This window comes from Palaemon carinicauda, chromosome 26 (genome assembly GCF_036898095.1).
Source record: "Palaemon carinicauda isolate YSFRI2023 chromosome 26, ASM3689809v2, whole genome shotgun sequence".
In the NCBI taxonomy this organism is placed as follows: Eukaryota; Metazoa; Arthropoda; class Malacostraca; order Decapoda; family Palaemonidae; genus Palaemon; species Palaemon carinicauda.
In genome coordinates, this window is record NC_090750.1 from 76723104 (window position 1) to 76745324 (window position 22221).

The window sequence follows — 22221 nt, forward strand, 5'->3', positions numbered from 1 at the left end:
GTTCTCCCGAATGTTCCTTCAGCTAATTAATTTGATTGCTATCCCTTTATACAGCTCTTCGACTCCGCTTTCTTTTGGCCCGGCGACAACAGCCGCCAGAGGGAGTGCACTTTCCTCAGTATGTTCTCTTCTCTCGGGGGACTCCTTTCCCATCTGTGGGACAGGTTGTCCTCCTGAGGGAGAGGGAGTTTGTTTTTCATTCTTCTTCTTTTTTTTTTCCCCTCAGCAGCTGACGTCAGATAGGCGGAGCAATCGTTTCCCGTGGTTTTCTGCTGCCCTGCCCTGCCTCCACCTTGTTCTCTGATGCCTTTGGCAGCTCCTGATCACGTTGACTTCGACCTTTCCCTCACGAGAGTTTGATCCCTTCTGAGAGTGATTCAATTTTTTCTGCAACACACACTATTTCTGCCCCACCGTTCTGTCATCATGGAATAGGAACAAGGGCAGGAGCAGACTGGGTTCCTAAGGGAGTCCTAGTTGGAGGATCCCTTCAAGGGGACCGCCCGAAATGAACTTCGGCCACTTTTCATAGGGAGTGCTCCCTGCCGGTTGACTTGAACATTGCAGCTGATTGGAAGCAGAGAGTGCTGCCGGAAGGTTGTAGGTTTTTCATGATGTCACACTTTAGTGGGAAGGGGGTTCTGTCACCTTTGTCATCTCACAGACTGTATAACCCAGACCAATTAGTAGTTTGGAACCTTCTTGATCTATCTCTTTATAGAAGTTGGGACACTACAGTATTATTTGAGAGCTCGTGTACAAGTGTCGCAGCCTTCTCATTAGCCCCAGAAGAAACGAGAAGAACATTTCTAGACACTTGTTATTTCTGGCTGGTGAGTTGCTTTGTTTGCACATGTGACTTTGGTTAGTGCCTAATTCTGCCAAGCCCCTGTTAGTAGCCTTCCTGTTTATCTGTCGGCATACTTGGAACTGGAGGTGTCGGACCATCTTTGCTTCTCTGAACCTTATACAGATATTGCCCACAGACTATTGGACTCCATTTCCAAAGGTCTGGAGATGGCTGCTTAGTATTTGTGTTGCAATCCCAGCCTCCTCGTGGGTCTTTATATGCAACCTGTCAAAAGCATAAGGCTTGAGAAGCAGAATGGCTGGCACTTCTACCTCATTCCAATTGCTCTCTTTCAAGTGGAGGAAGCATCTGCAACCATTACACGCTACTCGGACATCTGAGGTGGGTGAATTACACAACGGAGCACCCTCCTTACCGACTGAATCTGCCAAGAAGCAACTCCATCTCCATCCTTCCTGCAAGAGGTAGATAGATCGGTGTCTTACAAAACATTTCACTTGATGTGACTGGTTTGGAACTTACGAAACTATCGTTTTGTTAGGGAGATAGGTTTCCAGGTCTTAGTATAGTTTAAGCTTCCTTTGAAACCAGTACTGGTCAAAGACCTAGCAACTTCTACATCCCTATGGTTAGCTGTAAGGAGATTGTTGGAGTCCCCATCCTTGCTCCCCAAAGGGATCTGGAAGGATGACATGTCTAAGGAAGAAAACCATCCAATTTGAGGGAGTCTTTGATTTTAGAAGATGAAAAGTTTGTATATGTTTTGGAACAAATAAAGTTTTAAAGGAAATTATATATTTCCTAGCTTTACAAACCAAATTTCTTTAAATTAAATTTCTCACCTCAACCACCCTTCTCAGTTCCAGGCCTAAGAACAAAATTGACTATTCTGTGACTGGCAGGTGGGCTCGGGCTTCCCTTGCACTACTCGTCATTAACCAAATGCCTCGGTGGCTGTTCCAGTGCTGCTGATGACATATCCCTATTTCAAAGGACTTGGAAAAATACAAATTCCTTCAACAAAATTTTTTGTTTCAGCAGTTTTTTGGTGTCAAGATTGATTTTTCTTGTTGTAATTATTTTGTGAAAGGACTTAAATTTAATGTTACATTCTTAGATCAAATTAAAGACTTTTGGAACAGTTTGGTATCTATATTGAGCTTCAGTCCCTTGACAGCTTTGGTTGTGCTTGTGAGCTTCTGGCTTCCTAAGCATGTGATACTTCATTCTTAAGGGTATAAATTGTTATATATGTACTAATACTAAATAATAGAAAAAGATTTTAAATGCTAAACTTTTTTAGAACTTATCCATTATATACAGTATAAACAAAATATGAACTCTAACTCATTTGGAATCTAAAAGAATTTTACAGGATATGTTTTTCCTGTGTATATATCTGATCTTCAGTTCCTGCTCTTCTTGTAGAGCATGTTGCTTGCACACTAATGCCCAAGTCCACTACTGCAAGTAGTTGGTATTCACTTTATTATATGGTTATGAATAATCAGTAAGTGTTAATAATGAAAGTTGTCGATGATTTAACGTGATTAGGGAACTAAAAGATAAGAAATATGATGGCACCCACCCATGCTTAGATAATTGACGTCAGTGAGCAGATTTACTCAAAACAAGATTTTTCAATATTTAACTTAGCCGGTGATTATATAGCTGCAACTCTGTTGCTCGACAGACAACTCTACGGTAAAAACTCGCCAGCGATTGCTACACAGGTTGCGGGTGTGCCCAACAGCGCCATCTGTCGACCAGATACCCAGTTCTCAATGTAAACAAAGACTCAATTTTCTCTCTGTCGAGGTGTCGACAAGACGTACTTACTCGCTGTTGCTAAACTGGAGTTTTTTTTCACATCTAATTGGTGAAGTACTTTATTCTAGTTTTGAGCTTTCGCTGTGCAGGGTTTCTCTTCACACAAATCCTTGAACTCTTTTTGATAACGGATTCTTTGTTGATGACTTTTTGATAGTTTTTTGAATTTCCCTTTGACCAATTCAAAATGGCTGACCCTTCACAAGTCCCCAAATTTAGGAAGTGCAATGCTAGGGACTGTTCAAGGCGTCTTCCGAAGGCTTCTATCGACCCTCACACTGTTTGTTCCAATTGTCGGGATAAAACCTGTCAATTGGAAGATCGGTGTGAGGAGTGCGTTGGCCTTTCGGAATTCGATTTTATCGAATTTCAAAAGTATACACGTAGGCTAGAGAGAGATAGAGTTAGGAGAAGTTCTTCTCGTTCTATTGATATATCCTCTCCCCATGCCCCACAACCTATTCCTTTCCCTGTAGTGGTTGCTCCTAACCCCCCTCCTGGCACTCAGGAACCATCGATGGCTGATATGATGCGTGCCATCCAGGCTCTGGGTGAGAGAGTTGAGTCCCTTGCTAGTGACTGTAATCAGCTCATGGCAGATGTGAAGGAGCTTAAGTGCAAAAGTGCAGTGGGAAGTGCTAAAGTGCCGAGTGATAGTGTTGTGGATAGTGTTGCGCTTGAGGGTTCGTCTGTTCGTGCCTGTCGTCCTCCTAGTCCGAGACCTCTTGCAAGCTCCCAAGTTCAGGGGAGAAGCAATGTCGTACGACAAATGGGTTCGAGAGGCTTTAATCAGCGAACAGACGTTCCCTCCGTGGTATCGGGCGTATCTACCCAAGATCGCTCCTACCTAAATAAGACGAGAGAGCCCATTTATACCTCGTCTTCGGAAGGTGTTTCTCGCAAGAAACCTTGGACCAAGGTCTCACGACCGTTAAAACGCAAGTCGGTCCCTTCAGCGCAAGTCCAACGGCCCGGTTGTAGCCACTGGGTCAGTTCGGACTCGCTGCCGTCATCCGATGACTGCTCACCGCCTAAGAGAGGCAAAGCGGTACCGCTTCGGACAGTAACCCCGTCTGTCGCCGCACCTGCTCCCGTAGACCCTAAGTGGTCTCTACTGCAAGACATGCAGTCTAAACTGACGTCTCTAATGCAGGACTTTCGTGCGGAGAAGGTTGCTGCCGCACCAGCTAGTGCAGTACCTAGCCTACAACCTTCCACACGATCGGTTGTGCGTCCTGTGGACGCTGAGGTAACCTTCTCACGCACACCAGTTGAGAGAGTTCCTCCACCCATGCGTTCCAGTGTGATCAGCCAGCCGCATGTTGACGTTAAGAGACGCACGGAGGTTGCCGTTGACGTTCTGGAGGTTCAACAACCGTCAGAGTTGCTTTGTTTTGACGCGGTGCGTCAACCTCCGCAACCCAGTGTGGTTTCCACTGCGCACCCACATCAGTCCAGACAGTCTGGAGTAGACGCTGTGCGTCCCCGCGCTGCCATGGTTGTTGCCAGCTCACAGACAGGGCAGCAGTTCCATGACGTTGCGTCCGGCTCAGTCACGCATGCACCCGTGCGACCGGACTCAGCGAACCAGCCGTTACCCACTCCGTTGCCGTTTCCTCATCAGTTGTCGGATGAGGAACTTTCTGATGATGATGTTGCTGCACACATAGATGAACCACTATCAGATTTGGACGAGCCTAAGTCTACTCAACCCTCTTTGGACTTTAGAAAAGTTTTGGCCATCTTCAAAGAGTTGTTTCCGGACCAGTTTGTTTCTGTGGCTCCTCGTTCTCCGCCGTCAGAGTTTGTGTTAGGCATGCCGTCTACCACTCCTGCCTTTACTAGACTCGTCCTCGCACGCTCGTCCAAGAGAGCTTTGCGGGTGATAGGAGAATGGTTGCAGTCCAAGAAGAGAGTAGCGAAGACAGCCTTTGCGTTTCCCCCTGCTAGACTCTCTTCTAGATCGAGCGTCTGGTATGCCACGGGAGAAGTTCTCGGCTTGGGAGTTCCTGCCTCTGCCCAGGGCGACTTCTCAAGTCTTGTAGACTCTCCCCGCCGCCTTGCCATGAGACGCTCAAAGATATGTTGGTCATCTTCGGACCTGGACCACCTTTTGAAAGGTATCTTTAGGGCCTTCGAAGTTTTTAACTTCTTAGACTGGTGTCTAGGAGCCCTAAGCAGAAAGATCTCTCCGACAGAGAAAGAGACTTCCTTGCTCATTATGTCCTGCATGGACAAGGCCGTACGTGATGGGTCTAATGAGCTGGCTGCATCATTTGTGTCCGGAGTCCTTAAAAAGCGTGAAAACCTATGCTCATTCCTTTCAGCTGGAGTTACACAGTGCCAGAGATCTGAGCTTCTCTTTGCTCCTCTTTCCAAGTGCCTTTTTCCAGAAGCCCTGATTAAGGAAATAGCCGCTTCTTTGGTGCAGAAGGACACTCACGATCTTGTTGCGTCCTCCGCTCGCAAAGCTCCCCCTTTGCCTACCTTGTCAGCTAGACCAAGGATGGACACTCCAGCGTCCCGTTTTATTCCGCCCTTTCGTGGCAGAGCCTCCAGCAGAGGAGGTGCTCGTGCCGAAGGGAAACGAGGAAAGAAGAAAGGATCCAAGTCCTATAAGGGCAGAGTCTGACTGCCCGCATCTTCAGACAGCAGTGGGAGCCAGACTCAAGAACTTCTGGCAGACCTGGGAGAAGAGAGGCGCAGATGCACAATCTGTGAAGTTGCTCAGAGAGGGGTACAAGATCCCTTTTGTACGGAAACCCCCTCTAGCAACGTCTCCCATCGATCTCTCTCCCAGGTACAGAGAGGAAGACAAGAGACGAGCCTTGAAACGGGAAGTGTCTTTTTTACTAGAGAAGGGAGCGGTGGTCAAAGTCTCGGACCTTCAATCTCCGGGATTCTACAACCGACTCTTCTTGGTGTCAAAGAAGACAGGAGGGTGGAGGCCGGTGCTAGACGTCAGTGCTCTGAATGTCTTTGTCACAAAGCAGACGTTCTCCATGGAGACCACAAAGTCAGTCTTAGCAGCATTCAGAAGGGAAGACTGGATGGTCTCTTTAGACCTAAGGGACGCCTACTTCCACGTCCCCATCCACCCGGACTCCCAACCTTTTCTGAGATTCGTTTTCGAAAAGGTTGTCTACCAGTTTCAAGCCCTGTGCTTTGGCCTAAGCACAGCTCCTCTTGTGTTTACGAGGCTGATGAGGAATGTAGCCAAATTCCTTCATTTATCGGACATCCGAGCCTCCCTCTATTTGGACGACTGGCTTCTCAGAGCTTCTTCCAGTCGTCGCTGTCTGAAGGATCTAAAGTGGACTCTAGATCTGACCAAGGAATTGGGTCTCCTTGTCAATATGGAAAAGTCACAACTGGTCCCATCCCAAACTATTGTGTATTTAGGGATGGAGATTCACAGTCTAGCTTTTCGGGCTTTTCCGTCGGCCCCCAGAATAAGCCAAGCCCAGTTATGCATCCAGAACATGCTGAAGAAGGAACAATGCTCAGTCAGGAAGTGGATGAGTCTGGTAGGGACGCTATCATCCCTGGAACAATTTGTGTCATTAGGAAGACTACACCTCCGTCCTCTTCAATACCATCTAGCTTTTCACTGGAAAAAGGACAAGACGCTAGAAGCGGTCTCGATCCCCATTTCCGAAAAGATGAAGTCTTGCCTGACTTGGTGGAAGGACAGTATCAACCTAAGAGAGGGTCTTCCCCTGGCTGTTCAGACTCCCAACCACGTTCTCTTCTCGGACACATCGGACGTAGGCTGGGGCGCGACATTAGACGGTCGGGAATGTTCGGGACTGTGGAACTCGAGTCAAAGGATCATGCATATCAACTGCAAGGAGCTGCTGGCAGTACATCTGGCCTTGAAAAGCTTCAGGTCTCTCCTTCGAGGCAAAGTGGTGGAAGTGAACTCGGACAACACCACTGCCTTGGCGTACATCTCCAAGCAAGGAGGGACCCACTCACTGACGTTGTACGAGATCGCAAGGGACCTGCTCATCTGGTCAAAAGGTCAAAACATATCACTAGTAACGAGGTTCATCCAAGGCAACTTGAATGTCATGGCAGATTGTCTCAGTCGGAAAGGGCAAGTAATTCCAACAGAATGGACCCTCCACAAGGATGTATGCAAGAGACTTTGGGCCACTTGGGGCCAACCAACCATAGATCTCTTTGCAACCTCGATGACCAAGAGGCTCCCAATATATTGCTCACCAGTCCCGGACCCAGCAGCAATACATATAGATGCCTTTCTCCTAGATTGGTCGCATCTAGATCTATACGCATTCCCACCGTTCGTCAACAAGGTACTGCAGAAGTTCGCCTCTCACGAAGGGACAAGGTTGACGCTAGTTGCTCCCCTCTGGCCCGCGAGAGAATGGTTCACCGAGGTACTTCGATGGCTAGTAGACGTTCCCAGAAGTCTTCCTCTAAGGGTGGACCTTCTACGTCAGCCACACGTAAAGAAGGTACACCATAGCCTCCACGCTCTTCGTCTGACTGCCTTCAGACTATCGAAAGACTCTCGAGAGCTAGAGGCTTTTCGAAGGAGGCAGCCAGTGCGATTGCTAGAGCAAGGAGAACATCCACCCTTAGAGTCTACCAATCGAAGTGGGAAGTCTTCCGAAACTGGTGCAAGTCAGTATCTGTATCCTCGACCAGTACCTCTGTAGCTCAAATAGCTGACTTTCTCTTATACCTGAGAAAAGGACGATCACTTTCAGCTCCCACTATCAAGGGCTACAGAAGCATGTTGGCATCGGTCTTCCGGCATAGAGGCTTAGATCTTTCCAACAATAAAGATCTTCAGGACCTCCTTAAGTCTTTTGAGACCACGAAGGAGCGTCGTTTGGTTACACCTGGTTGGAATTTAGACGTGGTACTAAGATTCCTCATGTCAGACAGGTTTGAGCCGCTACAATCAGCCTCCCTGAAAGATCTCACTTTAAAGACACTTTTCCTGGTATGCTTAGCCACAGCTAAAAGAGTCGGTGAGATTCATGCCTTCAGCAAGAACATCGGATTTTCGTCAGAAAAAGCTACATGTTCGCTACAACTAGGTTTTCTAGCCAAAAATGAGCTGCCTTCTCGACCTTGGCCGAAATCGTTCGATATTCCCAGCTTATCGAATATGGTAGGCAATGAACTAGAAAGAGTCTTATACCCTGTGAGAGCTCTTAAGTTCTATTTAAAGCGAACTATACCTTTACGAGGCCAATCTGAAGCTTTATGGTGTTCAGTTAAGAAACCATCTTTGCCTATGTCAAAGAATGCTTTATCCTACTTTATCAGACTGTTAATACGAGAAGCTCATTCACATCTGAGTGAGGAAGACCAAGCATTGCTTAAGGTGAGGACACACGAAGTTAGAGCTGTCGCAACTTCCGTGGCCTTTAAGCAAAATAGATCTCTGCGAAGTATAATGGACGCAACCTATTGGAGAAGCAAGTCAGTGTTTGCGTCTTTTTATCTAAAGGATGTCCAGTCTCTTTACGAGGACTGCTACACATTGGGACCATTCGTAGCAGCGAGTGCAGTAGTGGGTGAGGGCTCAACCACTACAATTCCCTAATTCCATACCCTTTTAATCTTTCTCTTGAAATGTTTTTATTGTTGTTTTTTGGGTTGTCCGGAAGGCTAAGAAGCCTTTCGCATCCTGGTTGATTTGGCGGGTGGTCAAAGTCATTTCTTGAGAGCGCCTAGATTAGGGGTTTTGATGAGGTCCTGTTGTATGGGTTGCAACCCTTGATACTTCAGATCCTAGGGGTCGATCAGCATCCTAAGAGGATCGCGAGGCTCCGTAAGGAAGACGTACTTAAAAGGCAGAGTAATTGTTCAAGTCGACTTCCTTACCAGGTACCTATTTATTTTGTTTTTGTTATTTTGATAACTTCTAAAATGAAATAAAAACTCTTAGCTCATAAAAGTGTAAACATATATTGCTGGTCTCTACCCACCCCCCTGGGTGTGAATCAGCTATATAATCACCGGCTAAGTTAAATATTGAAAAATGTTATTTTGATTATAAAATAAATTTTTGAATATACTTACCCGGTGATTATAAATTAAATGACCCTCCCTTCCTCCCCAATAGAGACGCAGTGGGACGAGGAGAAAATTGAGTCTTTGTTTACATTGAGAACTGGGTATCTGGTCGACAGATGGCGCTGTTGGGCACACCCGCAACCTGTGTAGCGATCGCTGGCGAGTTTTTACCGTAGAGTTGTCTGTCGAGCAACAGAGTTGCAGCTATATAATCACCGGGTAAGTATATTCAAAAATTTATTTTATAATCAAAATAACATATTTTAGGGTACACATTGACATTTAAACACCTTTGTTTGAGAAACAATATTAGCATCAAGGAAGTTTATAGAAATAATTTTTTTTTTTTTCAGTAATGCCCAGTAATTATTATTTTATTTATTTTTTTTAATTAGTAATACTGTAGGGTACTTGATAATGATGATGATCTTTTATTTTTCAGGAAAAAGTAAAACTCCTCATGGATGAGGTACGACATGGTAATAAGGACTACAATGCAATGTATCAAAATAAAAAGGAGTTTAGAAATCCTGGTATTTATGAGAAGCTTATTGAATTGCTACAGCTAGATGAAATGGGAAGTAATTATCCACTGGTAAGTGGTTGAACATCAATTTAGATGTTTTTCTAATTCATATTAATTTTGTAAACAATCTAAATTCAGTTGTGTAAAACATTGCGTAGTTTGTTTACTGCTAAATAAATTGTTGTCTTTTCTCTTTCAAAAGAAAGGAGGAAAACTTAACATACAGTACATTATACAGTATGCCTATGTTAAAGAGAGTTACTAAGGGTAGCTTTTTATGCCCTAGATTGGTAGTTATATTACTTCATTAATTTTTTTTTTGGGGGGGGGTAAATTTTAATTTTTCATCCAAAGTAAGATGATATGAATAAGCAATTTGATTTTTCATAAATTATTACACTAAAACACTACTTATACTTGATGACTAACAACGTATTCAACACAACCACTTATATTTACTATAAAAAAATATTGCAAAGGTAAATATAAAAATTATTATGTAAGCTAAAAGCAAACCAGTGTGAGCCAACACTTTCTATAATAATTGCTAGATTGAAGTAGGGGAATTTAAGCTTCTTGGTAACTCATTCATCTCTTTCTTGTAATATGTTCATAGGTAATGGAACAGTGTTTGAATTAATCATCTTTAAAGATATAAAAAAAAAGCTTACAAAATAATGAACTACAGTGATAAAATGATACATGAATTATTAAACAAGTATAACTGCAGTCTGTGCAACATTAAACATTTTAAACTAAACTATCAAAATTATAGAAATATGTGACAGTTACAGTACAATAAAGATATTGTAACATTATTTTAGAATTTTCCAAATACAAAGTTTATTGATGATTGAATTTTAAGATAATTTTTTATCTTTTAGGATATGTTCGATCCACATTGTTGGGGAAAGGAATCTTATTATGACGAATTAGCAAGAGTACAGAAAGAGGAAATGGACAAAAGAGAAAAGGAACGCAAGGAAAAATCAAAGGTAACAAAGGTTAGTTATTTTCCCAGTTGCAATTCAAGTTCGGTAGTTCTAACTAAATTGTTTTCACAAAGTTAGTCATGACTACAGTACATTGTATTGAATTGGATATATGAATTTGGGACATAATGCTGGGCACTGAAAAAGCCATTCAAGGGGAGGAGAACCCCCCAGTTGCAGTATGAAGCAAAAGTTGAGAAGTTGGACACAGGATTGATGAAAAGGAAACAGGAATAAAGTTGAATATGAACAGGAATGAAGGTAAATATGAAAATGAAGGTAATTCCAGCCAAGGGCCAAAGGGATGATGGAAAAACTTTTTTTTAGGTAATGTCTACAATACACCAGGGTAGGTGAACTCATGGCATTACCCTCATATAGGCCACAATACATATTTACATAACATATTTTAAAAATTTATTCACACTTTTGGGTATTATTTTGCATTGAGTAATCAGTAAAATTCATATAGCTGTGATAAATATTAATTAACATTGCCTGGTTTAGTGCAAAGATTCTGGCCGAAGCTTCGCAGCTAGTGCTTGGGAATTAATATGAAGTTCACTGGCCAATCAGTTTTTACTGTGGCATTCTTCATGATTGCCCCTTTCACTAACTAATTTATAAAGAGACTTAACTAGATACCTTGATTGAGAATAAATGTTGCTGCAATCAGATTTTCTTGAGGCTAGGAGAACCACCTGAGATTTTGTCTGGTTTGATACAGTATTCCTGATTTAGGAAAACTGTGTTGTTATTTGTGACTGCTGATTTATTTCATGTGCCCCATTTTGTTGCATGGTGGTTATATAACCAATGTTCTCAAACATTGTTTTTTGTGCTCTAGTCTTCAAGTGCCTTGGATTTAAATTACTGTTCATGCTGGCTTGCACCCTTTCCTCTTCAATTTTTAGGCCCTCTGCTGTTGATTAATGAGTATTTATTCCCGCATCTTTTCTCGCCTTATTCATTCTTGATTGATATTATGTTTACAAACCACCTGGGGCATTGAATGTGCTTCAAATTACTCTTGGAGCATTAAGGAAAGTAGTGCTTGGCTTAATGCCTAAATCCTATATTCAATTCAAATAAGGAAAGTCAAGGTAGACCGTAAACCTCACCTGTAAAATTCAAGTAACTGACAACATCAATTGAAATAAAAGTCTCGCATCAAGCTTTGTTCTTAGTACTAGGACTGATGTAATTGAAAAATGTAACTACAGACGATATGGGATATACACTATATCCCAGCACTGGGGCCTGTAAAGTATTTCAGTTCCCAACTGTATATCTGGTAAAAGTTTGAAGAGGTTGGTTTAAAGGTCACTAATGAATGGCAGAGACAAGGGACAGTAACAATGCCCAAGCAACTGACCATATATCCATATGATCAGTGCCCAAGCTCCCTTTCCACCCTAGCCAGGACCAGGGAGGGCCTGGCAATGACTCAGCAGGTAGACCTATAGGCTCCCCCAAACCCCACACCTTACCTCACAAGCATGGTGAGATTACAGACACTACAAGAAACTCTCAAGCTTGAACAGGTCTCGAACCCCAGTCCAGGGTAGGGACGTTTCTAATAGGCTACCACAATCCTAAAGATGGAAGATAGGAAACAGAAATGATGGTAAGGTAGAATAATATAAAACTAGTGCATTGGGGCCGAAGGTGTGCTGTAAAGACCATTGAGTAGTGCTTATAGTACAATGTGTGAGGTGCACTGAGGGCACTACCCCTCTATAGGGTGTGGTAGGAATTAAAAGTAACTACAACTAATGATAAACTACTTAATCCCACTATTTGTGACCAGAACACAAAGTAGAAAAATTTCTATAGATACATTGCAACCGATATAAGAAATGAAAGTCTCATGTAATTTTTTTTTTTCTTTTTTTCACTTCAGGCATATAAACCAAGAAAGAACATGGGACTAAACCAGAACGTGTCTCATTAAACCATGCATGTCGTCAGTGAAATAAGGTAAATTTTAAAAGATACGAATTAAAACTAGAAAAACTTCTTATCAGGCTGGATAGGAAAAGAAATTACTTAAATAAAGAAAGGAAAATGGCTGGCTAACAAACCCTGTAATGGATTAGTTTTGTAACTGTTTGTAGAGGGTGAGTGCCATCAGTTAGGGCTTAAAAAATATTTGCAAAGCATTTGCTGAAACCTAACAGTAACTCCTCCAAAACTGATAAATGTGAAATAAGAGAGCATACCCAAACAAAGGAATTAAGACTGCAAGTTGAGATCAGTGGAACCAAATTTTTGCCCATCCTTGGTCCGTTCAAATTCAAACCTTTTAGAAGATCGTCAGACAGAGATCTGATTCTCAAGACTCTTTTTGCTAGCTCATTGGCAAGAGAGTGCAAGGTGTCTTTTACCCTTGCTGAATGGTGGAATGATGTCTCCTTTAGTTTTGTGCCAGGCTTTGTAGCCAAAACTTAGAGCCCCTCAGTGCACAACCGCAGATTTTAGACCTCCAATCCCTCTATGTGAATCATTGGGTGGTGATTGAGAGATGTTTTTGTTTCCCATGAAGGGTCTGCGGTGCTATCTGAAGAGGACCTGGCAACTCAGTTCCGAGTGTCAGTGATTTTTTATTAGCACTGACACGACCAAGAAATAGGTATCAGGGAACAGGATCTCTATAGCTTTGTGATACATGGTTTAAATCGTACTCCTCAAATGCTCAGAAGGTCGAGGTACCAGCTAGGGCCAGAGCTCACGACATCAAGGGTATAGGTCCCACCCTACCCTTCAATAGGTATCTTGCAGTTGACCAGGTGTTTTAGACAAGGGAGTGGAAATGCTAAACCACCTTCACTGTCTTCTACTAGCAGGAGTGTACTGAGAAGTTCCTTGACACCTTTGTGCTTAGTCCTGTGGTAACAGTTCAAGTAATTGTGTAGTCAGTCCAGAACTTACGCAAGACAGGAAGTTTCTTATCAATGGTAGAGTATAAATGTAAGTCTGGAATGAAAAGGAAATTGACTGGCTTGTTACCATCGTTTGTCCACTCTCTTGGGGACAAAGGTTAAAGCATTACTTGCTGGATCTGACTCGATGCTGGTATACTGCACTTTTAAGTTCCATTCTTCAGATATTTAGAAATATCTCTCCCATCCTCCCCAAACAAAGGGAAGGATGGTGAAATTTGTACCAACCCATTGACCATCATACGCCAGGTATATTATTCCGGACTACCATCCCCCTTAGGGGAAGGGATCAGACTACTACCCCTTCAGGGAAAAGGATCCCTCTTTTGATCATGTACAAATCTTCTTAGAATATCCAGGCCCTATCAGTCTATTCATCCTTACAATGAATAGATAAGAGGTTACTGGAGAAATCTCCTTTGCTTCCATATGGGTTCAGGTAGATTGACACTAACAGGGAATTAAAAAGAAACCAGTTGCAATTTTAGGGGGAACTTTCAACCCTACAGTTATTGTAGTGAGTCTCCCTATTTTAAAGGACAAACGGCTTGTATATGCATAGGAGCAAGTAACAAATTTTAAAAGTAATTTGTATTTTTCCTATCTATTTAAGCCCAAGTCCTTTAAAGTTGAACTTCCCACATTAAATATCCCCCTTGCGCCAGAGCCCAAGTCAAAATTGAGGTACTTCTGACAGGTGGAGGGAAGGGTTACTCGCCTGCACTCACCACCTGCCGTTAACCACCGTTTTAATGAATTCAATGACTATTCCAATTCTTCTAAAGACATTTTAACTATTTCAAAGGACTCAGATTTGTATAGGTAGGAAAAATACAAATTACTTTTAAAATTTGTTATGTTTATACACGTCACTATCGTTATAAAGATTATCCAGATAATTGCGTATCTAAAAGACTGCCTCCTTATTGAAGAGTTATTCATGGTTGGTTTCAGCCCTAATAAGAACTGGTGAACTGCCGAAAACCACATTATCTATCAGAAGAGACAGCATTAGCAATCAGATGTCAAGAAAGGTTTTCCAAGTCTTACAGTCAGCCTGAAACTTATCCATTCCACCACAAAATGAAGGAATCCAATGAAAGGCTCTAAAGAGATTTGTGTCACTGGTGTCTGGAAGATAATAAATTATCTTGGATATACTGTCAGCTCCAGTAATTTAGGAAGAAGTTGGGCCTCATGATCTGCCTGGAGTTTTTTTCTTAAGTCTTCCTGTAGAAGCAGTTTGTCCTGGAAATAGTTGGTAAACTTTTTAACCTACAAATTAAAGTTTCCTTACAAAACTAATACTTCATCCTCATAGAGATGTGGTTGTTCTAGCATCTTTTGAGGCCTTCTATGACCAGTTGACTATTCCTTCCAACTGTCAGTAGCTTTATTTTTACAGAAAAACTAAGCATAATAAATGTGGAAACTACAATGTTTTCGTCCAGTTCTGTAGCCAATCTCCCAGCGGTACAATCGCTAACCTCTTTGAAGAGCCCTCATAATAATATTGGTACAGGTGCTGGTTCTGTCATCATTAGCACAATCCCAGATGAAAAAAATAACTGCTCATCAAATAGGGCAGAGTGTTCAAGTAAACAGATGGTGAGTGTTGAAACTTGAGCAACATTCCCTGTGCATTGAACATACAGGATTGTGGTGGAATTTTCTCGTGCCATCTCTTGCAGTATTGGAGAGGTCTGAGACATATATTTGTAACAGAAGTAAGATAATAAAAAAATAGAAAGTAAGAGGAACTTCAGTTGGTATTCAAACCCCAGGACAAAATACATTCAGCTATGCAGATTGGCCTTGGAAAACTGAGTTTGGCCACAGTATAAAAACCACAAGATCTTTAGCTTGTAAAAGAAGTTGGTACAAACAAACAGCATTCTAGAATCCTCATTTTAATGCCTGAATTTAGGCTGTAATAAATACAAAATCGAATTTGTGTTGATCAGTTCTTTAAAATAACTTATTAATCATAATACAAACTCCCGCTTCTTTCCCCAACCCCAACCCCTCACAGCAGTGAAATCAACGCATGCAAAAAATGGTTGTGTGATCTTGTAGGAGATCCTGATGTAAGTGCATTTTGTGCCCATGATAGGTCTTTTAAATAATGGGCTTGTATGAAAAAATTAAAAATTAAGTCATTTCTGTATCAAGATCACCATCGTGAGGTGCTCTGTATTCATCTCTAAAGACAATTGTATAATGTATGAACCTTTAGTTGTTCCAACACGGAGTACTTACCTCGAACTACTTTCTTTGGAGGACCTGGGATCTCCTCAATTACCAACCAAGAATTTTGGGTAGCTCTCCCTCTCTCCGTTACCTTGTCGGGGCACTCCGGGGCAGAAGGATACTCGCCCTGGGGCGACCCGGGGTCAGCGTGTGAGGCTGCGCTTGTTAGCTCGCGGCGTAGATAACATCTCACCGCTCTCTCTCACTTATCCTGTCCGATCACCTTGTGTACCACATGTTCCTTCCCTAGTGTACCACGTGTTCCCATTGTGTTCCTCACCTTTCCCTTGTGTTCTTGTGTTGTTTGCGTGTTCGCTTTCCACTATGGAATCTCAGTGTCGCTATCCCGGGCCCCAAGCTGGTAAGTCTTGTGGAGCGTGGTTCTTTAGGCCCGAGGTCGACCCGCACACGTTGTGCTCCTCGTGTCGGGGGAATAAGTGCTCCCCTCCCTCCACGTGCCCTGAGTGAGAGTCTTGGCCGGAGTTGCAGTGGACCAAAAAGAAGAAGAAGGCATCCAAGAGATCTCCTAAGAATACGGGCCGGGCCTTATCTTGCCGCTAACGTCGCCCTCAGCGCAGTCAGAGATAGGTTCTCCTTCACCTTCCCCTACCCAGAGTAGGGGACGAGGTAAGTCCGTTGCGAGGAAACAGACCCGGTGTGGGGGAAGCAGGAAACAGCGCCTACCCCCACGCCCTGGCAGTTTTTTTTCAGGTTCAGCTGGTTCCGGGGGTGGTCGGGACAAAGAAAAGGCGGCCCACGTGTTCTTCGGACCCCGACTCCATCGTGTGGACGGCGCCTAGGACGCCCTTCAGGTCCCCCGTGAGGCAGGAGGAAGAGTTCGAAGGATGGTTCGCCTCTCTGCCCGCTATCCGCTCACCCCCGGCGCCATCAGCTACGCTTCCGCCAGACTTCATGGAGCCCTCGACCTCGATTTCCAGACCAAGGCCCCCTAGAAGGCTTGTAATTGAAACGGACAACTCAGCAAGCTCTTATTCTTCAGACGACTACTCCTCCTACAGTTCCTATTCTTCAAAAATTTCCAGTGGACGGGACTCCAGGAGGAAGAGGAAGCGTTCCAGGAGGAGGAGACCAAGCTCCCACGTTAGCTCGGCCATGAAGAGGTCAAAGTCCTTGAAGAGGATTTCCTCGAGGAGGAGGTATATAACAGTAGTCCGACACCGTCGTGAGTCTAGCAAGAAGGTTGCCGCTCCAGTGCCTGCCTTGGTGGCTGCTGGAGCCGCTTCCGTACCCTTGCTCAGTGTCTCTTCGGCTCCGCCCGCTCGTCGGGTGCGGCCGTTAGCACACTTTCAGTTGCCCCGACCTAGTAAGTCAGCGGGTCCACCCGTGCGTCGGGAACTTCCGTTGGTTAGACCCAGCGGCTCAGCTCCAGGACCTTTCGTTGCAGCGGCTGCCTCGACCAGCAACCAGCGCCATCTGGGTTACCCTGGGAGGGGGTAGACCCATGACGGCTACCTCCACCCCGGTGGCTCTACCCGCGACGGAGGCAGCCGCTCCATCACCCCACCAGGAGGGGAGGGATGCCTCCGCTCCCACGGATCCCTCCGTGTTCGATGAGGCCTCCGACACGGAGGTACAGATTGTAGACGAACTTTTGGGCTCAGGCGAGTGCTTTCCGGACGAGGTCTCGTCTTACCGTAAGGTGTTAGCTCTTATCCGACATCACCATAGGTTAGACGAGCCTCAGCCAGTAGGGGAACAAGCTTGGCTCTCAGGTCTGGGCAGGATGGTTGACAATCCTGTCCAGCAGAAACCATCTCTGACCCTACCTTTAGCACCCGATGTTGTCCTGGGAATGGAACGTGGACCGTTTCGTGGCAGGGCCGAAGAACTTAGGACCCAGAAGAAATTCAATGTGCCAGACGGGCGGCACTCAGGGCCCCGCACATTGGAGGAAGCGGTCGCTACCCTGAACCAGGGCAACACAGATGAACGAAGCCTAAACGCACTGGTGGTCTTCTCGCAAGCGGAGGCCGCCATGATGTTAGACACCTCACGGGACATCGTGAATGTCACTTCTTGGCTGGACTGTTGGGCGTGCACTCTAGCAGGCTTTCAACTTTCGCATGACCTGTCAGTCCCTGAAAATCGGCGCTCTTGCAAGAACTAATCCGCTCGGGGGGCAAGGCTATGAAATTCCTTACCTTTCAGTCCCTTACCCAGACAGCCAACTGGGTCCTGAGGAGAAGGGACATGGTATTGAACAGGTTACCCCGTAGGCTCCCCGAGAGAGAAGCAAAGTTCCTGAGGAACTCTCCCGTCTGGTGTGAGACTGTGTTCCTCCTTCAAGCAGTAGCTGAGACGGTAGAGAGGGTCGGCAAGATGAAGGGTACAGCTGAGCCCAGGCAGCAATTATCAAGACGACCCCCTGTGAGAAGAGCTTCTACAAATGGGCCTACCCCCCTACGCCTCCAGCTAGGCAGGAGGCTTCCGCCTCTTCCTGGCACCAATCTCCTCGGCCCTCCAGGAGGAGTGGTGCCCAACCTCAGGCCTCCTTTAGGCCCAAATACTCAGGGTCAAGGAGAGGCCGCTCCAACCGTCTCCCTAGAAGGAGATAGGCCCCCTACACCTTCCTATGCCTCAGGTGGGGGGATGCCTCAAACGATATTGGCAAGCATGGCGGGACAACGGAGCGGACCCGTGGACGGTGACAGTTCTCAGCGGGGGATACAGGATTCCCTTCCTGTCAGATCCGCCCGCGTTGATCCCCGAACATTGGGCGGAATGGCTGGCACCCAAAGACTCGGAGAAGAAAGCAGCCCTGCAAGCAGAAGTGGAAGCCATGTTGAACAAGGGAGCCTTCCCCGGGCTTCTACAGCAGACTCTTCCTGGTGGAGAAGGTGACGGGAGGTTGGAGGCCAGACACCAACCTCTCGGCTCTGAACAAGTTCATCAAGAAGACCCCCTTCAAGATGGACACGCCGAAGTCGGTGATGGCAGCCTTGAGAGAAGGGGATTTCATGATGTCCCTGGATCTCAAGGATGCTTACTTTCAGATTCCCGTTCACCCCTCCAGCAGGAAGTTCCTCAGAGTAAGGTGGGGTTCTCAGACCCTTCAGTTCAAGACCCTCTGCTTCGGCCTGTCGACAGCTCCACAAGTGTTCACGAGGGTCTTCGCCCTGGTATCGGTCTAGGCACACAAGCAGGGCATCAGGCTGATCAGGTACCTCGACGACTGGTTGCTGCGTTCAGCCTCAGAGGCAGACTTAAGGTATCAAGGCTCACTTCTGTTGCAGTTCTGCAAGGACCTCGGGATCACGGTCAACCTCGAGAAGTCACAGTTAATCCCCACCACCAGGATGACGTACCTGGGGATAGTCCCAGACTCCCAGCTGAAGAGAGCCTTCCCCTCCCAGAAGAGGTTGGACAACCTAGACCAGGTGATTCGACCGTTTCTAGCTGGCACTCCGGTGAGGGCCAAGGATTGGCAGAGGTTAGTGGGTCACCTGGTCTTGTTGGAGAAATTGGTCCCACATGGCAGGCTCAAGCTAAGACCAATCCAGTGGAACCTGAAGGATCTCTGGTCAGTGGATGAGTCCCCGCAGAAGATAGTCCTGGTGTCCCCTTCCTCCAAGGACACTCTCCTCTGGTGGTCCGACAGGAGTCACACGTTGAAGGGAATCCCATATGGCTCCGCCCCTCCGGAGATGCTGCTCTTCACGTCCCATGAGTGCCTTCCAGCACTCATGGGACGACCTCGATGTCTACGCCTTTCCCCCCTTCGGGATCATCAGGCAGGTTCTCAACAAGCTAAGGCAATCCAATTCCTCAAAGATGACTTTGGTAGCGCCCTAGTGGCCGGAGAGGGAGTGGTTCGTGGATCTTCAGGACCTGGCCACTCTTCCTCCGTGGCTCCTACCGGCAAGAGAAGACCTGCTAAGTCAGCCTCACTTCCGAAGGTTACATGAAAACCCCAAGGGTCTGAGGCTACACACGCGCCTGCTAAGGAGGGAAGGCTTCTAGGACAAGACTGCGGACAGGATATCGGGGTCTCTCCGGAAGTCCTCATGCGTTGTGTACCAGGCAAAAGGGCAACGTTTGTCAAATGGTGTGCCACTCAGAATCTGCGGCCCTTAGACGCTTCAGTCCACAATATCGCAGACTTCCTAGTGCACTTGAGAGATGACCTGGGAGTCTCCATCCCAGCCATCAAAGGAGTCCGTGCGGCACTGGGTCAGGTTTTCCAACTCAAGGGCATCAACCTAGGGACCTCTTGCCACATCTCCATGCTCACTAGAAGTTTTGAGCAGTCTTGTGACCCCTGCTCCTCAAGAGTCCCCCAGTGGGATGTAGCCAAGGTCCTCAGGGCTCTCTCGAGGCCCCCCTTCGAACCGCTTAAAGACATTCTAGACAAGGACCTCGCCCTCAAAGCCGTCTTCTTGTTGGCTCTGGCCTCGGCCAAACTGGTGAGCGAGCTCCACGGATTGTCCTTCGAGGTCTCTCACTCGAAAGGTTGGAAGGACATGTCGTTTAAGTCCTTGCCAGATTTTGTGGCAAAAACCCAGAACCCTGTAATTGCGGACCCTAGGTTCGAGGAATTCTCCATTCCAGCAATTCCGCGCTTGGAAGACCCGGAAGACCTGCTCTTGTGCCCCATAGGGACTATCAGGAAATACCTCGGTAGGACGTCCAAACTCAGACCAGCTATCAAGAGTTTGTTCGTTTCGACAGGTCCAGTCAAGACGGCAGTTTCCAAGAATACTATATCCTTGTGGCTCCGACAGGTTATAAAAAGGGCTTACGACAGTGATGGCTCTATGGTCCCTGGGACCCCGAGACCCCATGATATTAGGGGCCTTAGCACATCCTTGGCCTTTGACACTAACATGGCAGTGGGCCAGATCTTACGGGCGGGCACTTGGGCTAAACAGTCCACCTGTTAGCCCACCTTTACAGCCCATTACCTGAACGATTGTACAAGCAAGTCCCTGGATGCCTGCTCCATTGGACCAGTCATTTCAGTTATGCAGCAAGTTTAGTAGTTTGGGCCCCGGGTAGCCCGTGGGAAGTAATCGTAAGCGACACGGGTTCCTCCTTACTATCCCCCTTTCTTGCTACCCCTTTTTCCCTATATCCCATCCTTTTCCCTATCCTCCTTCCATGTGAGAGTGGGACGCTGAGGCACACCATGTCTGGATTATAATTAAAGGTGAGTTGTACATAAGGTAGACTTTTGCGTGCTTTCCCCTGCTCTCCTACCTCTCCTTGGGCAATCTAGACCTAGCCTCCTATCTAGGTCGTGTGCCCCAGGAAGTTTAGAATATTCCGAACTGTAAGCCACTCCCGCCTCCTAAGGTATAAGTCTCCTAAGAAAGTAGTTCGAGGTAAATACTCCGTGTTGGAACAAATCACAAATTTTAAGTAATTTGTATTTTTCCTAACAGTACTTGCCTCGAACTACTTTTGGGTTATGGCCCTCCCATCTTACCCCGAGTATCTTACAGGAGTTCGAGGAGGACTTAAACATACGCTTACTGGCGAGCTAACAAGCACAGCCTCACGCGCTGACCCCCGGGTCGCCCCAGGGCGAGTATCCTTCCGCCCCGGAGCGCCCCGACAAGGTAACTGAGAGAGGGGGAACTACGCAAAATTCTTGGTCGGTAATTGAGGAGATCCCAGATCCTCCTAAGAAAGTAGTTCGCAGTAAGTACTGTTAGGAAAAATACAAATTACTTAAAATTTATGATTTTTTCATGTTTGTAGTTTTCTCATTTACATTGTTAATTGTTAAAATGAAGAGTTATTTTAACAGGTGGATTATGTTTCTGGTACTAAAAAACCTGTTGAAGAAGAAAGGAAACGCAAGTCAAGATTTGATCAGGGTGGACCTTCTACTACTATATTAAAGCAAATGGTAGCACCTCCTACTCTTACTTCTGTACCATCCGGTACTAAAACTACAATAGATGCATTTGGATCCTTAAAGAAAACTAAGTGACTCATATTTAAGGTAATTGAATAGTGTAAGCTGTCACTTTATTATTTTTGGCAATTCAATCGTCTCCGTTTAGATTAGAAATGTATAATAAAAACTGGTACAAATCTTGGCATAACAGAAAAGGCTGCCTTGAACCTCGGTCTTAGGTACAAATGCAGTGGTGTATGTGAGATTTATATTTTCTGCTAAGAGTTAATTGTAAGAATATAAAAATTTCTAAGATTGAAGGTTTTTAATTATCCAGCTAAGAAATGCAGAAGTTCATTTTAAGTATTAAAGATGCCAAATTATTAGTTGATAACTTTATAGAATTGTAATACAGATAGATCTGATCAAGGTGAGCAACATGACTTTAATGAATAAGATTGTACTATTTTGTTAGGCATATGCATAAAAAACTGCCATTACAAATTCATGGTGAATTTTAAGTATGGTGACAACAAGACAGTGAAAATAATTAAAATACTGAATGAAAAATTATTTTTCCTATTATTATTATTATTATTATTATTACTTACTAAGCTACAACCCTAATTGGAAAAGCAGTATGCTATAAGCCCAGGGGCTCCAACAGGGAAAATAGCTCAGTGCGGAAAGGAAAAAAGGAAAATAAAATATTCTAAGAAGAGTAACAACAATAAATATCTCCTATATAAACTATAAAAACTTTAACAAAACAAGAGGAAGAGAAATAAGATAGGAGAGTGTGCTCGAGTGTACCCTCAAGCAAGAGAACTCTAACCCAAGACAGTGAAAGGCCATGGTACAGAGGCTATGGCACTACCCAAGACTAGAGAACAGTGGTTTGATTTTGGAGTGTCCTTCTCCTAGAAGAGCTGCTTACCATAGCTAAAGAG

General features: G+C 45.1%; 1 protein-coding gene across 5 annotated transcripts in view; it reads left to right on the forward strand.

Moving 5' to 3' along the window:
* LOC137620236 (SAP30-binding protein-like) overlaps positions 1 to 21591 on the forward strand; it is a 58161-nt gene extending 36570 nt beyond the window's left edge. For 2 of the 5 annotated variants that reach the window (XM_068350473.1, XM_068350472.1), the window contains exons 5-7: positions 9141 to 9293; positions 10109 to 10228; positions 21179 to 21591. In XM_068350473.1, the coding sequence (XP_068206574.1) occupies positions 9141 to 9293; positions 10109 to 10228; positions 21179 to 21364 (459 nt within the window). In that variant the 3' untranslated portion in view covers positions 21365 to 21591. Of the gene's footprint in view, positions 1 to 9140; positions 9294 to 10108; positions 10229 to 12119; positions 12197 to 21178 lie in introns of all 5 variants that reach the window. The other 3 variants (XM_068350475.1, XM_068350476.1, XM_068350474.1) reach the window with 3 other exon arrangements.
* The last annotated feature ends 630 nt before the right edge of the window (positions 21592 to 22221 follow it).